Here is a 16,236-nt window from a genome sequence, read left to right as displayed (position 1 = left end):
CACACTATCACAGATTTATATGGCATGTATTTTAAACATTTTACACATCAAATTGCTTCGAGAATCGACTAAACCAAAGCTCGATACCAATAAATGTAACGCCCTTTACCCGAGATAATGCCGGAGTCAAGCACGAGGCATTACTAAACTTATTTGAGCACTTAAACAAATTCAAACAATTTATATCACACTTTCCGCATAAGCTGTCCAACTGCGTTACAGATGCAAAAAAATCATATCTCGAGTTACAAAACTCAAATCTAAATCCGTAAATTTTCCCCAAATCTAGGCTCATATATATACTTACTAATTTTTTCTAGAATTGTTGGTTGGGCCAATTAGTACAGTTTATTAGTTGAAGTCTCCCTGCTTCGTGGTTCGGCTGCTCGACCCTGCTCACTACTGAACCAAATTTCTCCATGTAAAGAATTCAAATAACCAAGACGTTTATTTCTATTAAAATAGACTCAATAAGGAATCCATACATATATAGTATGACTCCTAATTAATTTTTATAATTTTAATGATTTTTACAAATCAAAACAGGGAGTTAAAATCACTCGACCTTGTCTCACAAAAATTCAAATATCTCCGATATGAAAGCCTTTTGCTTACACCGTTTCTTCTATGTGAAACTAGATTCAATAAGATTTAATTTCATATTTTATTCAACCTATAATTATATTTTTATGATTTATGGTGAATTTTCAAACTCAGACTCATCGCTACTAACCAAAAACTATTTTAGTACGAAATGTTGTTAACTAGTTTATAACATCTTTACTTCATTTCATTTAAACTCTATACATGCCATATAAATCTTCAAACATAAAACAAAAGCTACCGAATTGATCTGGATAGTGTGCTTTGTTGTGTTGATCCGATCTACCCACTTCACTTCAAGTCAATCTACATAAAAATATTAAACACACACAAGTAAGCTTATTGAAGCTTAGTAAGTTCATAGGTTAAAAGTAATGCTTACCAAACATAATATTTCCAAACAATACCAAAACACTTACTAAAGTTTCCTGCGATTCACAACCATTGTTATAATAATTCACATAGTTGAGCTCAACAAGAACAACTACTCAATCTCTTCCATTTGGATCACTTCTCTTTATTTCTTATAATCAAATTAGGAAACGGCTTACGAAATTGAGTACGTCGTTGCTCAATGCCACGATTCACAACTCAGTATGGTTTTCCTCATTGAAATACCATACCTACATTTTTCAACTCGGTATGGGAAATGCCATACCTACATTTTTAACTCAAGATGGATTTGATAATACCATACCTACATTTCACATTTCAAGATGGATAATACCATACCTACATTTCACAACTCAAGATGGATGATACCATACCTACATTTCACACTTTGCCATGGAACAACCATGGTCTTATCCATCAATTCATCACACGTCACGATACTAACGTACTCAATCCTGCGTTTTCCTAATTTGCATTTCCACATTTATTCTTTCATTAACAAAATCTATACAATCCCACAACAAATTCAGTATATAATAACACATTATAAACTTCAATCATTCACAAATAAACATCTAAATTCAACCATATGAACTTACCCGCTAATTTGTAGAAGATATTGAAATTTAGGGACTATTCCGCAACTTTTTCTTTTCCTCGTTCTTCTTTGGATTCTTGATATGATGTAAAAATATGAAAACCAGCTTTCTCCGGACCTTCTATGGCGTTTGGTGAGAAAATATGAAAATGTCTAGATTTTTCAATTACATCATTATTTAACTATTAACTTTTATCTATTTCCAATTTTGCCCCTTGTTCACATTGTTTTCTTGCTTATTTCATACCCAAACCGTCCAGTCATTAACCTTTGGGTCTAATTGCTCTTTAAATCCATCTTTTAAATACTTAAGCTATTTACTCACAATTTAACAAATTTTGTGCTATTTTCAATTTAATCCTTTTAATTAATTAGCCATCCAAACGTTAAAATTTTCTAACTAAACTTTAATACTAACTCAATGACACTCCATAAATATTTATAAAAATATTTATAGCTCGATTTTCAACTTTGAGGTCTCGATACCTCATTTTTGACCCGTTTGACCTAATAAATTCTTTTAATTCACTAATTTCACCATTTCACAAATTCTTCTAAATTCTTACTTGACTCATAAATATTAAATTACTATCTTGTTCAATCTTATTTGTCGAATTTAGTGATCTCAAATCACCATTTCCGACACCACTGAAAATTAGGCCGTTACACCGGCAGTTGTTAGTAGGTAGCCACCAAAGTATCCCTTCAAGAAACTTCCATCTAAACCTATTATCCTCCTACAACCAACCTTATACTCATCTTTGCATGCCTGCAGACAGACAGACATCCTTTGAAGTAACCTGTTGTCTAGATAACAAATTGTTGTTGTTCCAACATTTTGGGTCCTAACCTCCAACAGATACTCATATATCTTCTCATATTGTGCCTTATAACCTCCTTTAAGTAAATCCACTGGCCTAAGTTTAGCCTCCTACATTTGGTTAGTGAGACAAGGCAAAGGAAATCTCTTTTGACATCTTGTTGCAATGATGTCAAAAAATAATCAGGATCAACAATGAACTTGTCTTTATAATGTTGAGCTAACCAAGCTGAGGTTATATTCTTATTTTTATAGACCTTAGAACAAGTATGGTTAAAGTTTAAACTCCTAATTTGCCAAGTCTGGTCAGTAGGGTCATTAGGGTGTAGTCTAGAGAGAACAATTTGACTTGCAAATTGCCTTTAACCTCTTTTGATAATTTATTGGGAACTTAATAAATAACTATTGAGCATACTGCCTAATAGCTTCTTCTAGACTGTCTTTGGTCAAAAATAACATTCCAACCTTAAGTTTTGGATTATTCATGTCACTTTCTAAGATGAACTCAAGCCAATTTTGGCTATCTAAGTCAGATTCATGTGCACTATTTAAGGTTTCAGAATCATCGCTATCAGACAGTTCCTCTACTTCTACATCACCCATGTTTAAGCCATCTAGATTAACCCTAACCTTATCTCTTACATTCAATCTAGAATTATTTAATGTTTCAGAATCATCACTATCAGACACATCAAAATCAGACAATTTTTCTTCACTCTTATTAAATTCATAATCAAGTAAACCTTCCAAATAAATTTAACATCAATAAAGGCAGTGGCAGACAATAACCAAACACTTTAATACAATCTAGGCAAAGACAGATAATAACCAAACACTTCAATACAAAAAAAAATCAATTTCTGTCATGTAAAATAAGCAAACACTTTAAAACAAACAAATCTATTTCTGTCATGCACATGTCATACACTTTAATACAATCAAATCCATTTCTACCATGCACATGGCAAACAATAATCATATTTGAATTAGCATTTAAAAAACATGTTTCACAACTAGGAACTGATTTGTCATATTTAAATCCAAATAAGCTTGATATTGTTGGTCATAAAAATAGGAACTGATTTATCTCTTTCCTAAAGATATCTATATGCACATGGTAAACAATATCTTTATAAAAATCCAAATCTGTCATACACTTTGATACAAATAATAATCATATTTGAATCAACATTTAAAAAATGTTCTTGACAATTAGGAACTTATTTATCATATTTGAACCTAAAGAAGCTTGATATTAATAGTCATAAAAATATGAATTGATTTGTCTCTTTCTTAAAGCTATATGTATGCACATAGCAAACAATAACTTTAAAAGAATCCAAACCCGCCATACACTTTAATAACCAAAGAAATCAAAATCCGCCATACACTTTAATACAAATAATAAACATACACATTGCACAAACCCCATACAAGTGCAACATTTTTCAACAAAGAAATCCAAAAAACCCTAAACTCAAATCCCCAAAAAACCCTAAACTCAAATCCCCCTAAGTCCAAAAAATCATAAACCAACAAAAAAACTTACCTGATATAATGGATGCAATAACATTGGTTGCTTCTTTTCTATTAACCATTATGGCCCTAAACCCTAATCACTAATATCTTTTGTTGTCTTCTTTTCTCCCTAAACTCGAAACCCAAAATATCAATCCTTCAACCTTCAATCGTTCAATCTTAGTCTTACCCTAAAAGTTTCAACCCTTCAATCATCCAACACTAAACCCTAAAATATTAATCCTAATCAATTTTCTTTTCTTCTCCTTAATCCCAATTGATCCTTTCTTTTTTTTCCTTAATCCTAATCCATCTTTTCTTTTCTTTTCCCTAAACTTGTCCAAACCTTAGACCATTAGGCTCTTTGTACAACGTGACAAGTTAACTGGCCACATCACCTATCTTGTTAGGCTTGTAACTAAAAATGCTAATAGGTGATTGATTTGTTATTTTTCGATAACGTTAGTAACTGATTTATTATTTTTTGGAAGTTGAGTGACTAAGTTGAAAATTGAGTGACTATTTTGTTATTGAAATCAATAAATTAAGATAATTACATAGATCCCCTTTAATATATTTAAATTTTAATAAATAAATTAAAAAAATATTACCATTTTAATTCTACTTGTGAATTCTTTTTTCATTTGCTCTTTTAATTTTGTTTTCATTTGAAAATCTAAGGATAAGGTTTAAGATATTGAATTTCCACATTAAAGTGGCACTTTATGTAACCATTAGTTTCATTCACATTTTCATTAATCACGTCTTATTAAAATCTTAAACTTGAAAACTACCAAACACTAGTAATCAATGTACTTGCATTCGTTCAGGGAAAAATTACTTTTTTACGTAAAAAAGTTTATTTCTTTATTTAAAGGATTAATATTTTTATCTATGCTTGAATTATTTATTCACATCAAAATTTATATATTATTTATTCACAACAAAATTTATATATAGCCAAGTGTGATATTAAGTTCATAGCCCGATGCAGCAAAGTACGCTTAAATACAAGATGATAAATGAGATGAAATTTATTAAATATCATTTATTCAAGTTATCAATTTTTAAGTTTAGAAAATTAGTCAATTTGTGAGGACTTTTTTTTATAAGGTTCAGATATTTTTGGGTTGAGATTTTTTTATAACGTTCGAATATCTATCTTTTAGTTTTGAAACGCACTTTGAATCACTCGATTTTGAGTTTAATATCTTAGGTTATGATCATTTTAGTAAATACTGTGCAAGTAAAATTTTTGAATGGGATTATTACGGAAATTATAAGTTTCGGAGTTTTAATTCGAGTTTAAATCATAATAAATTTGATTTTTTGGCTTAATTTTATTATATATAAGTCTAATATTGTATATATTAAGTTTTATTATTTATTTATTTATTTATTTAAGAGTTTTATGTTAATAAGAAAATTTAGTTTAAAACTACTTATTGTTAAATTAATTAGAGTTTTAATATACTTAGGACATACTTAGTTAACTTATATAAAAGCATCTTCATTGCAGATAATTTATTATTCATTCAAAGCATCTTCTTTGAGTTTTTCTCTTCAATAATTTCTCTTGATTTTTTGGTAAAAAGATTTTTAATGATCTTTTTAGATTGTGAAGATCATTTTCAAACTTTTTCTTGCCAAATTTTTCTTTATTGGAGGGAAAATTAGAGTAGTTAGATTTATCTGGTTTAAAAGACTGTAAGGACTTCTACACACCACTCATCATCTTTTTCATCTATTTTATTTCGTTTTTTTTGTTCTTATTTAATTGTTTCTAATCTTTAAATTGGATTTTTTTATATCTTTTATTACTTGTTTTAATTGCTGCCATTTTTATTTCGTAGATCTAATTTGAATTTGTTTGGTCTAAAAAAATCAAATGAAAAAAAAGTAATGAAATTAACAAAAAAAAATTGTATGAGCAGCCATTCAAAATACGTCAATAGTGCTTGAAAAAATATAGCCTTGAAAGATAAGTATTCAATGACAAAAAAACAAACTATATGGACATTAGAAGCTCCAATTAAAAAAAAAAAAAGACCATATGCTATATATATATATATAGATATATCATATTTATTTCTAGAGTTGTCCTGTTCCAGAACAAATGCCTAATTCCTTCACAATCATCTCCCGGAAGGCATCTCCTTGCACCCTGATTCACAACCGAAGGCAAAAGTTGTCCATCTTAAATTCCAGAAAATTCTTTATTTCATTTGATATAGTGTCCAAGACAATATGACTCTCCATTAATCCCTTTAATTATATGAAAAATCTTTTAAAAAACACGCATGCTAAACACAAATCTATATCCAACATTCACTCCCACGTGCGAGTAATATAGAATCCGGCAGCTGATGTGGAGAACGCCAGATAACATAAAACAACCTATACTGTCAAAAATGAAAATAGATAAAGCTGCTCCCAAATATTAGTCCAAATTGTTCTACTAACAAAGGCAAATGAATGGAAACTAATACCACGGTACTCATTTCGTTCGTGATCAAGCTACATAACTGTTACATGCATTACAACTATGTCGGACAATCAGTTTTTCTGAGTGTAGAAATCAAGAATACAATGCGGAGGGACAGCCAAAGGATTGTTTCAAGATAGCAACTTTCCATTTATGTAGAGAGAGAGTTTATCTCTCATGATCATGGCGGACTGGTCAAAATATTCACAATTTTGTCGACGATAACCAGTATCGTGGTGATGGGATAATGACATATCATCGAAAACCTCGTCCTCCATATCAATAAGAATATTGTGCAACAAGCAGCAGACAAGAACAATTCTTGGCAATCTGTTCTTATCAGGCATCCACATTACCCCGTGTATTATTCTCCACATCTCCTTGAGCCTCGCCAGAGCCATCTGCGCGACCATTCTGGTTGCAGCATGTCTTTTATTGAACTCGATTTGGAGATCCGAAAGGCCTTTCCCTTGATATGGAGTTAAGAGCCACGGCAATAGCGGAAAGCCAGCATCCCCTATTATGTATTCTCCTATTTCCGTTCCTTCTGAAATGTTTAGCTTCTTACCATTTAGTCTTTTTCCTTCTTCAGAAAGTCTGAAGAAACCTGAGCTCCGGAGGACAACAGCATCGCTTAAACTTCCAGGCCAACCAGCAATCACATCACGAAGTCTCATTTCCGGGTCGACAACTGCCTGCAAAACCATGCTGTAGTTCTTCTCTCGGTCAAGCCAGACGTTGTTTGACGGGTCCATTGTTGGTAGAGTCATAACAACATGTGTAATATCTATTGCCCCGCAGCAATTAGGAAGCCCCCGGATTTTCTCAAACTTAGACTTTATCTGCTCCATCTCTGCTTCCGTTGAAGGCCAAGTGAGATGGTGCAGCCCTTTTTCCTCCATTGCTTCCACAAACCGCCAGGTTATTTGTGAAACAGTTGACTGATTCATCCCAAAAGTATCACCGATGACCGATAACGATTCACCTGAGCTAAGCCTTCTAAGGGCGACAGCTACTTGATCATTTAGAGACAAAGGCTTGCCGTTTATATCGGTGTAGCTTGATTGCCGAGCCATCATATCTTCCTTTACCAAGGAACATATGTAGTTGAATGTCTTCTTTGAAATTCTGAAAATTGATTCAAAACTTCTCGAACCTTTTGATTGAGATAAAGGACCTAAAAGGTGACATGAAAACAAGGTTATATCAGTGTAAGATCATTAACTTTTGAAACTCAATCACTAACAAGATATCAGCCTCGACATTACTGTTTTACAATGCCAAACCACCAAAAATCTGTTATTCCAGTCACCACAAGGCTCACTGCATATCAATGACATTGTATTCGGACTATTGAATTTAAACAAAATCACATGCCCTGGAGGAAAATTTTCAAAACAAGATTGAACTGCACATATTTGTTATGCTTTCATCAAACATGCTGAGATTAATCAGATAATTCACAATGTTCTAATTGATTTCCAGTACAACCAAGATTTTTAAAGCATGTTAGCGAATAAGAGAAATTGATGATAACTAAATCATAGCACAAGCTGTTTTTGTTGTCGCTACATAAGTGCAAAAGTACCGCATATAATGAAATTTAATATTGAAGGTCAAGTTCTGAGCACAATGTGCATGATCAGGTAAGATCAATGCAAGCAGTCTTTGCTGTCAGAACCAACATTGGTAGGCAAAAATCCCATTAAAGGCTAACAAACCATTAATTTCGTAACATTTCAGCAATTATTGGTAGAACCTACTTTGAAAAGCCAAACTATGCCACGGCAATGCGATTTGCCCAACCTCTAGCTCTGCCTGGCTCTTAAGGTTGGTTTAATGTCATGTCTTAAAGCAAATTGTTTGTCATTATGGTTTCTCTATGACCACTCTATCTATACAGCTGAATCTCCCTAGTTTTAAGATAATTGAAATGTGTGTAAGGTCATTCCATCTTTGTAGAAAACGTCATTGACTACTTCAAGCAAACAACCGGTTTTAGATCTAAAACAACAAGATGTTCTGTAATACGAAATCATTTGGCTCATCTCAAGAAACAAACATCCTTACATGCAAGGAACATCTATAACATATGTTGTGTAACTCCCAAAAAAAGGAAGTTAACCCAGGACTTTCTCAAATTTCTTTAAGCATAAGGGAGTAAAACAAGTAAAAACGAGTTTGGGAGACCGATTGCTAAGTGTTTCTAGATGCACACGCCAAAATTCAGGATCAATTTGTTAGGGTCAAATTCAACTCTCACCCAGCTGATAAAATGATAATACTGATACAGAATCCTATTCTGCTGACAATAAAAATGTGGACATGATCTATGTTGCTCCGACTGTTCATTTTTCTTAAAGCACACATGTCCAGAAATCGTGCCTACCATATAACCAGACATGGATATAAGGAGTATGACCGTAGACACAAGTTATCAAGCCTTGTGTTGGCCATATATCCATATTTTCACATGCAGTAGACATGAGTACCTTACTATGACCCTTAATAAGGACCCTCTAAATACGTAAGAAAACATAGAAAAACTTTGTGTACTCTTGTTGGTCACATATCCGTATCACACCCGAATTCAAGTAATATAAGATCTGATTCATATCCTGTTGCCCTTAAAAAATGCCTCTGCCAAGTTATCAAGTAATATTTACTAAGAACAACATATCCAAACTACCTCAAAACATCAATTTACTCACTAAATCTGTAATTTTAACCCATGTTATAAATCTGAAATTTTATCAGAAACAGTTTAAAACACAAAACACAACAAATTACCTCGTTGAACACTGCATAGGAAACAGGCACCGACGGAATGTAAAAGATAAACCCAATTCCTAGCAATGCAAACAATCTAGAAAATGCAAAAAATATCGAACATATAAAGGCATTTTCAAAGTTCAAACTTGCAAATAATATAAACCAGACATATTATTACAAATTCAACCAAATCAAAAGAAACCTATTTGGATCCAAGTCATGAAATTTCATCGAACATAAAGTAAAAAAAAATAACAGCCCTTGTAATCACCATAAAAAAAAGTATAGAAACTGAAGATATCAAAAATCAAATGCTTAAACAATGAGAACTGTTGAGAAAAAAGGAATGGTACTGTAATAACCTGAAATCCTTTTAGAGAAGTCATCCCACCAATCCAAAGGCTGAAGTTGAGACTCCAAAGAAGAAGAGAAGACATTGTGGTCAACCACTTTCTTGTCTGCTGTTTTCTTTCTTCTTTTGAAACCTCTAATGGGTCCCATTGAAAGAAAACCCAACAATGAAACACTAAACTCTGAGAAGAGTTAAGAAACTTTAAAGAAACTAACAACAAAGTTCAAAAGAATCCGAGAGTACGAGATTTGAGCTTGGGTTTTTGGTTTGGGGTTCCTTTAAAGCATGCAATGATATATTGTTGAATGGAGTAAAAACTAACAGGAAAAGAGATGGTAAATAAGTAAGGAACTGTGATGATGGTGGAGGAACTAATTTTCCCCCCTTAATTGAAAGACAGGGGCCATGGTGAATTTCTTTTCATAAACTCAACTACGCTATGCTTTTTTTACTTATCTCACTTTTAAAACTTTCGAAATATATAAAATAATAAATAAACATACATATTGTATCATAAGTTGAGGTAAGCATTCCACCGGTCCAGCTTAACTAAAAATTTAGCTCTATTTATTAGATTTGGCCTAAAAAATAGACTTAAAAATTCGATTCAGATTAAAATATTAAAATTCAGGTTCGACTAAATCCACCCATATTAATTTTTATATTATTTTATATAATTTTAAAATATATATAATATATCAAAATACTAAAAATATCAAAATAAATTAACAAGCAAATTCCTTTAAAATATACTTAACTAACACTAACATAGATGTAACTTAGCAAGTAAATTTCTTTAAAATATAACCAAATTAACAAATTAACAATAAAATAAGTTTTATACAATATCTAAATAATAACAACAAAATAGTAGTAACATAATAGTAAAATAGTAGCAAAATAAGGAGAAAACAATAAGAAAATAATATTAAAAAATAAATTTTTTTATCTTTTAGTCAATTTGGATTGGACTTGGGCCAAAAATGCCTTACCTAAAGCTGACCGTTTTTTCAATCTGACCTTATTTTTGTCCAAGTCTATTTTTGAACCTATTTTTTACTTAAACCCTCCTAAATTTCTAGAGAGCCTTGGCCTAGTAGCTCAACCCATGAAAAAGTTTAATCATAATTATAAAAATAAATTTTAATATTTATATTTTATCTCAATTTAATTTTAATTCTAAAAATTCAAACAAATTATAAATATACATAAATATTTTCAAAAATAGATAATACTATATATAAATTACATCGTATTTTATATAAAATAATAAATTAATATAATAAAAAATACATATACCTAATAAAAATTACTCAAAATTTATACTAAAATCATGAAAAAGATTCTAAAATTTCCTTCAAAAAAATTTCCTTTTGAAAAAAAAAAATCCCACAACCCAGTTTCTTTCTTTCCAAACACATCCAGTTTTTCTCAACCTTATATTTTATCCATATTATTCTCTTCAACGCTTGTTATAAGCACTCTTTTACTTTCGAGTTCCCAACAAACCATGAAATCAAATAATGTAAAATTTGAAACCTTAGAACTTACTATTTCTACTTGAGTCATGAGATTTGAGTGTCCTATGCTTTCCATTTATGCATCACTCTTTTATACTTCATTTAAAGTATGCTATAAGTCTCAATACTTTTCATAAATTTAGAATTTAATTCATGTATTTATTGGGGATAAACTCGATTAAACAACGAACAAGTAAAATAACGAAGAAATTGAAAAGATCGAACACTAATATTTTAAGTGGAAAAATCTCTCCAAAAAGAATAAAATACCATGGGTAAAAATAATTTTACTATAACGGCAAAAAAAAAAAGAGTACAAATATGGAGATAAAATTAAACCCCGAAACCCAAAATAAGAACTCTCAAAACGTAAACACAAAATTCTCTGAAAGCTTGTAAAAGCTAATACCTAAATGTGTAATGGGTTATGTTTCTAGGGTGGAAAAATGGTCTATTTATAGCTAAATTTCGTAGGTTAAATAATATTAAAATAACCTACACTAATCAAAATTTAAGTGGGAAACTAAAAACAAAGTTTAATTGGAAAAAAAAAAGACAAAAAAAGTGAGGCATAACTCCACGAATCTCCATATTAACTCGTATTTCCACCACGTCTTCTTTGCCAAAGCCCGCCATGAGCTTATCTCGAAGCTAGAAGACTTCTAGTCTTCGGCTTGTGCACTGCCAAATCAAAACTAACCCCGAGTCTGATTTCCACGAACACAATGCTCTATCTTTTCAAAACCTACATTCGAAAGAGAACGTCTTATACAAAATGATCATATCTTTTTTCATCCTATGACCAAGTTGTCTCCGCTTTAAACAAGTTGACTTCGACTCATTAACAGATGAGGTGCGTCGTGTTTCACCGGTCATCGTTGATCCTTTCAGAATATAAAGATTGTCAATATTTTTACCTTTCATCAAAACAAGAGCTCCACGGGATACCTTAATGTCGCTTGACTCAATGTTAAATCTACAACCCTTCGAGTCCAAAATTCCAAAAGAGATGAAATTTTTCTTTAAGTCAAACACATATCTGATATCTGAAAGTGTCCTAATTGTCCCGTCATGCATCCTTCTTTGAACAATACCAATACCGGTTACCTCACTGGGGGAACAATTCCCCATGCGCACAACTCCACCTTCAACTGTACTATATATGGAGAACAAGTCCATGTTTGGACACATGTGGAAGGAACATCCCGAATCTAAGATCCACTCGGACATAAGCTTGGAGCTTTCACTTGTTGACACCAATAAGAAATCATCACCCTTGTCATTAGCCAAATTAGCACCAACTAAATCTTCCTCGTTGCTTTCAACAGCCCTTTTATTTCGTAATTTGTAACAATATGTCTTGACGAAACCTAACTTCTTACAATAAGGACATCTCTTATCTCGCTTCCTTGATGCTACCAAAATCGAGGCTTGCCTATTTAACTTATGATCCAAACCAAACTCATTGCCGAGTTTTCTTTGCTCAAGATGTCCCTTCACTTCTTCGAATGAGAGTCTATCTCTACCATAAATGAAGGTCTCCTTGAAAGACTTGTATGAAGGGGGTAAATAGCATAATCATAGAATAGCCTAATCTTCATCATTAATCTAAACCACAAATTTTTTAAATCATTCAAAAGAGTAAAAAAGTGACTGATGTGACCTCTAAGGTGCTCACTTTTGTTCATGTGAAACGTGTATAGACGTTGTTTTAAGACCAATCAGTTAGCTAGAGACTTTGTCGTATAGAAGGTTTCTAACATTTTCTATGAGGTGTATGCCATTTTCTCTATTAAAACCTCCTGCAGCACATTATTTGTTAGACATAATTGAATTATGGATAGAGTCGTTTTATCTAACCTATCTCATTCTGATTGATCCATGTCTGCAGGCTTCTTTTCTGTAAGGACCTTATCAAGGTCGCTCTGAATCAGAATTGTCATCATCTGAACTTGCTACAAATTGAAATTTGCGATGCCATTGAATTTATCAATATCAAACCTTGTTGTTGTCATTTCTAAACGAGTTGATTGTGAAAATCGAACTAGCTCTAATACCAATTTGTTGGGGATAAACTCGATTAAGCAACGAACAAATAAAAGATCGAACACAAATATTTTAAGCGGAAAAACCCTTCCGAAGATGATAAAAAACCACGGGAAAATATAATTTCACTATAACGGCAAAAACAAATAGTACAAAGATGGAGACAAAATTAGACCTTGAAACTCGAATTAAGAACCCTTTAAACGTAAACACAAAATTCTCTAAAAGCTTGTAAAAGCTAATATCTAAATGTATAATAGGTTATTTTTCTAGTATGGAAAATGGCATATTTATAGGCTAAATTCGTAGATCAAAAAATATTAAGATAACCTACACTAATCAGAGTTTAAGTGGAAAACTAAAAATAGAGTTTAACTAGAAAAGAAAAAGCTGAAAGAATGCGAGCATAACTCCATAATATATTTTATATAATACCTAGAATTATCTATAATTCATCCTAACCAGTGGCGGAGCTACATAAAGTATTGTGCGATCAATTGAAAATGGTTTCATAAAAAAATCGATCTTGCAAAAAAATAAAAAAAGTCTCGTCAAAATTTTTAAAATAATCATATTAGCAATTAATATTAAAAGGAATCACATCAGAGTTCAAAATAAAAATTAAAGAAGAGAGAATTGAAGATGAAAGTTCACTTTAACACATATACAAATTGAATAGAAATTATGATTTATTTTACCTAACAATATTTGGATTATTCAATTCATACAAGATTGATGTTTCTCTAAGCTCTCTTTTGGTCAAATCCAAAGCTTGATTTAGTGTTGATGTCTTGAGAAGAGCGTCCTTATTATTAATCCGGTCATGCTCTCGATACACATGATCTTAAAGAAGAAGTCTCTAGATTTCATAATCTTCCACACTTCGCTACTTTGCATCGTGAGGAAATGAAAGGAATGGAAAGTTATACACATTTTATTGGGATTTATAAGATTTTTGGTGTAATCACACCACAGTGTAGCATTTGGATGATACTTGTAGGAAATTGCCATTGCACCACAACTAAATGTTCATATTGATACCTTTTAGTCTAATGAGAATTTGAAACTACATTTAGTAGTTTAACTTCCAATTTCACCCTTTATTTTTCTATTTGATAACCAATTAAATATATTTTAAAAAAAACCAATTAAATAGAAATACTTTTATATATAATTCAAAAAGTAGTGATAGTAAGCAATGTTAGTCAAGATTTGTGTAACCTCCCTACTCGGCCTAGACATTAAGCCCAAATTCGGAAGATTACATTGATACCAAAATGACCCAACAAAACTATCGGAAATTAAAAATAGTTGTTTAAAACATTTGCTTTAATTTCTGAAGAAAACTTAGTGTGTTTCAAAAGGATTACAATTTAGTTTCAAAAATTGGTTGATATTAATGATTGTTTTGCAAAAGTCGCATTCTAGTATTATAAATGAATATGTTTTTCAAACCTCATTTAATAAGTCATGCAGTGGAAATTTGATATCTAATCATAGTTTTAATAAAATCATATTTCATGTATAGATAATTAATATCTATATGTCAACATCCTATAATTAAATTAAATGTCATGCATGCTATATAAATCCCAAAACCTAAGTCTCATGCCATAGTTCAAAACACATAAAACAATACAGCTTTTGAATAACAGAAATTTCAAATAATAAATCCAAAATACTCTCATAAAAAAATCTGAGCCGAGACCTTTCGGATATCGTGTCCTCGTCCTAACCTGGTGAGTTATCTGAAAAGATGGAAATTAAAAGGGGTTGAGCTTATGAAGCTCAGTGTGAGTCTCATCACAAGTAAATCAGTGCAAACAATAGTTAACTCATACAACATAGCAATTTTCAGAACAAACACACTCATACAATGATCAGAGTATCAATTCACTAAATTAACACATCAATATCATAATATTTCAAAATTCACAATTTATTATGCACATGCTCATGAATGGTGATGCAGTTTCAGATTATCAGAATGGACCCTACCCAACTCCGCTACACGCCACAGTAGGAGCTCCCCATAAGTCATTTACCTTTACACCACGTTGTGGATAAACCATTCATTATTGTGGATGAACCACCAGTAATGAAAAGAGTAGATGAATCACTGGGGTTTTTTATAAAAAGTTTTTGCAGACAAGTTGCTAGTACGGTGTGGATAAATCACTCATTGGTGTAGATAAAAGTTGCTAGTATGGTGTGGATAAACCACTCATTGGTGCAGATAAAAGTTGTTAATATGGTATGGATAAACTACTTATCAGTGTAGATAAAAGATGCTGATATGATGTGGATAAACCACTCAACAGTGCAAATAAATTGCTCATATTTCCTTCGTTCATATCGTCCCACCCCATGCAATGGAAAATGTCATGCTTATAGCAGATCAATATGATAGCAATATTCATGCTTACAACAGATCAATACAGTAGCAATAGGCATGCTTATAACATATCAATATGATAACAATAGACATGCTTATAACAAAATAGTACAGTAGCAAAGTCATGCTTAACTTGTATTCATTTAATGGTATCAAAAGGCATGCTGAACATGCAATCAGTAATACAAATGCAAAAGACATGTATTGTTCTCATATCATGCATATACAGTAGTAATTTAGTCAGTCAGATCATGAAATCCAATGTTCATATTATCAGGGATTCAATTGAGAGAAATAAAACTTTAAAAATAATTTAGGGACTATTCAGGGACTAAATTGAACAATGTATAAAATTTTGGGTAAAATTGTAAAACAGGGTCACACAGCCATATGAGAAGCTATAAACCATGTGGAAGGTTTACACGGCCGTGTGGCAAACTAAAAATTACCCTACAGGTGAGACACGATTGTGTGAAAGGTTCTTGGTCATGTGTAAAATAAAGTACCCTAACTTAACAGTGGCACATGGCCGTGTGGTGGTCGTGTGGCCCACCTGTGTGGTCTATATGCCCATGTTGGAGACCATGTGACCCTAATCCTATACACGGTGTGCCCCAAATTCATTTGTAAAAGTACACACACCTTTCACTTGGAGTCCGATCGACGTTCCTCATGCTCAATTTTGGTCCGATTCACCTATATCTGGTCCTTCAAACGAAATTTACACACGAATT

General features: G+C 31.9%; 1 protein-coding gene across 1 annotated transcript; it reads right to left on the bottom strand.

The window, feature by feature from the left end:
* Positions 1–6,372: 6,372 nt before the first annotated feature.
* Positions 6,373–9,989, bottom strand: LOC108459337 (protein ALP1-like). The gene is made up of 2 exons (XM_017758692.2): positions 9,552–9,989; positions 6,373–7,594 (listed from the first exon to the last, which is right to left on the bottom strand). The coding sequence occupies exons 1-2, from the start codon at positions 9,688–9,690 to the stop codon at positions 6,549–6,551; spliced, it is 1,185 nt and encodes a 394-aa protein (XP_017614181.1). The 5' UTR covers positions 9,691–9,989; the 3' UTR covers positions 6,373–6,548.
* Positions 9,990–16,236: the final 6,247 nt, after the last annotated feature.

The sequence above is a fragment of the Gossypium arboreum genome, chromosome 4 (genome assembly GCF_025698485.1).
Source record: "Gossypium arboreum isolate Shixiya-1 chromosome 4, ASM2569848v2, whole genome shotgun sequence".
NCBI classification, from domain to species: domain Eukaryota; kingdom Viridiplantae; phylum Streptophyta; class Magnoliopsida; order Malvales; family Malvaceae; genus Gossypium; species Gossypium arboreum.
The sequence above is the reverse complement of the archived record's forward strand: the minus strand, read 5'-3'. Positions and strand labels throughout refer to the sequence as shown.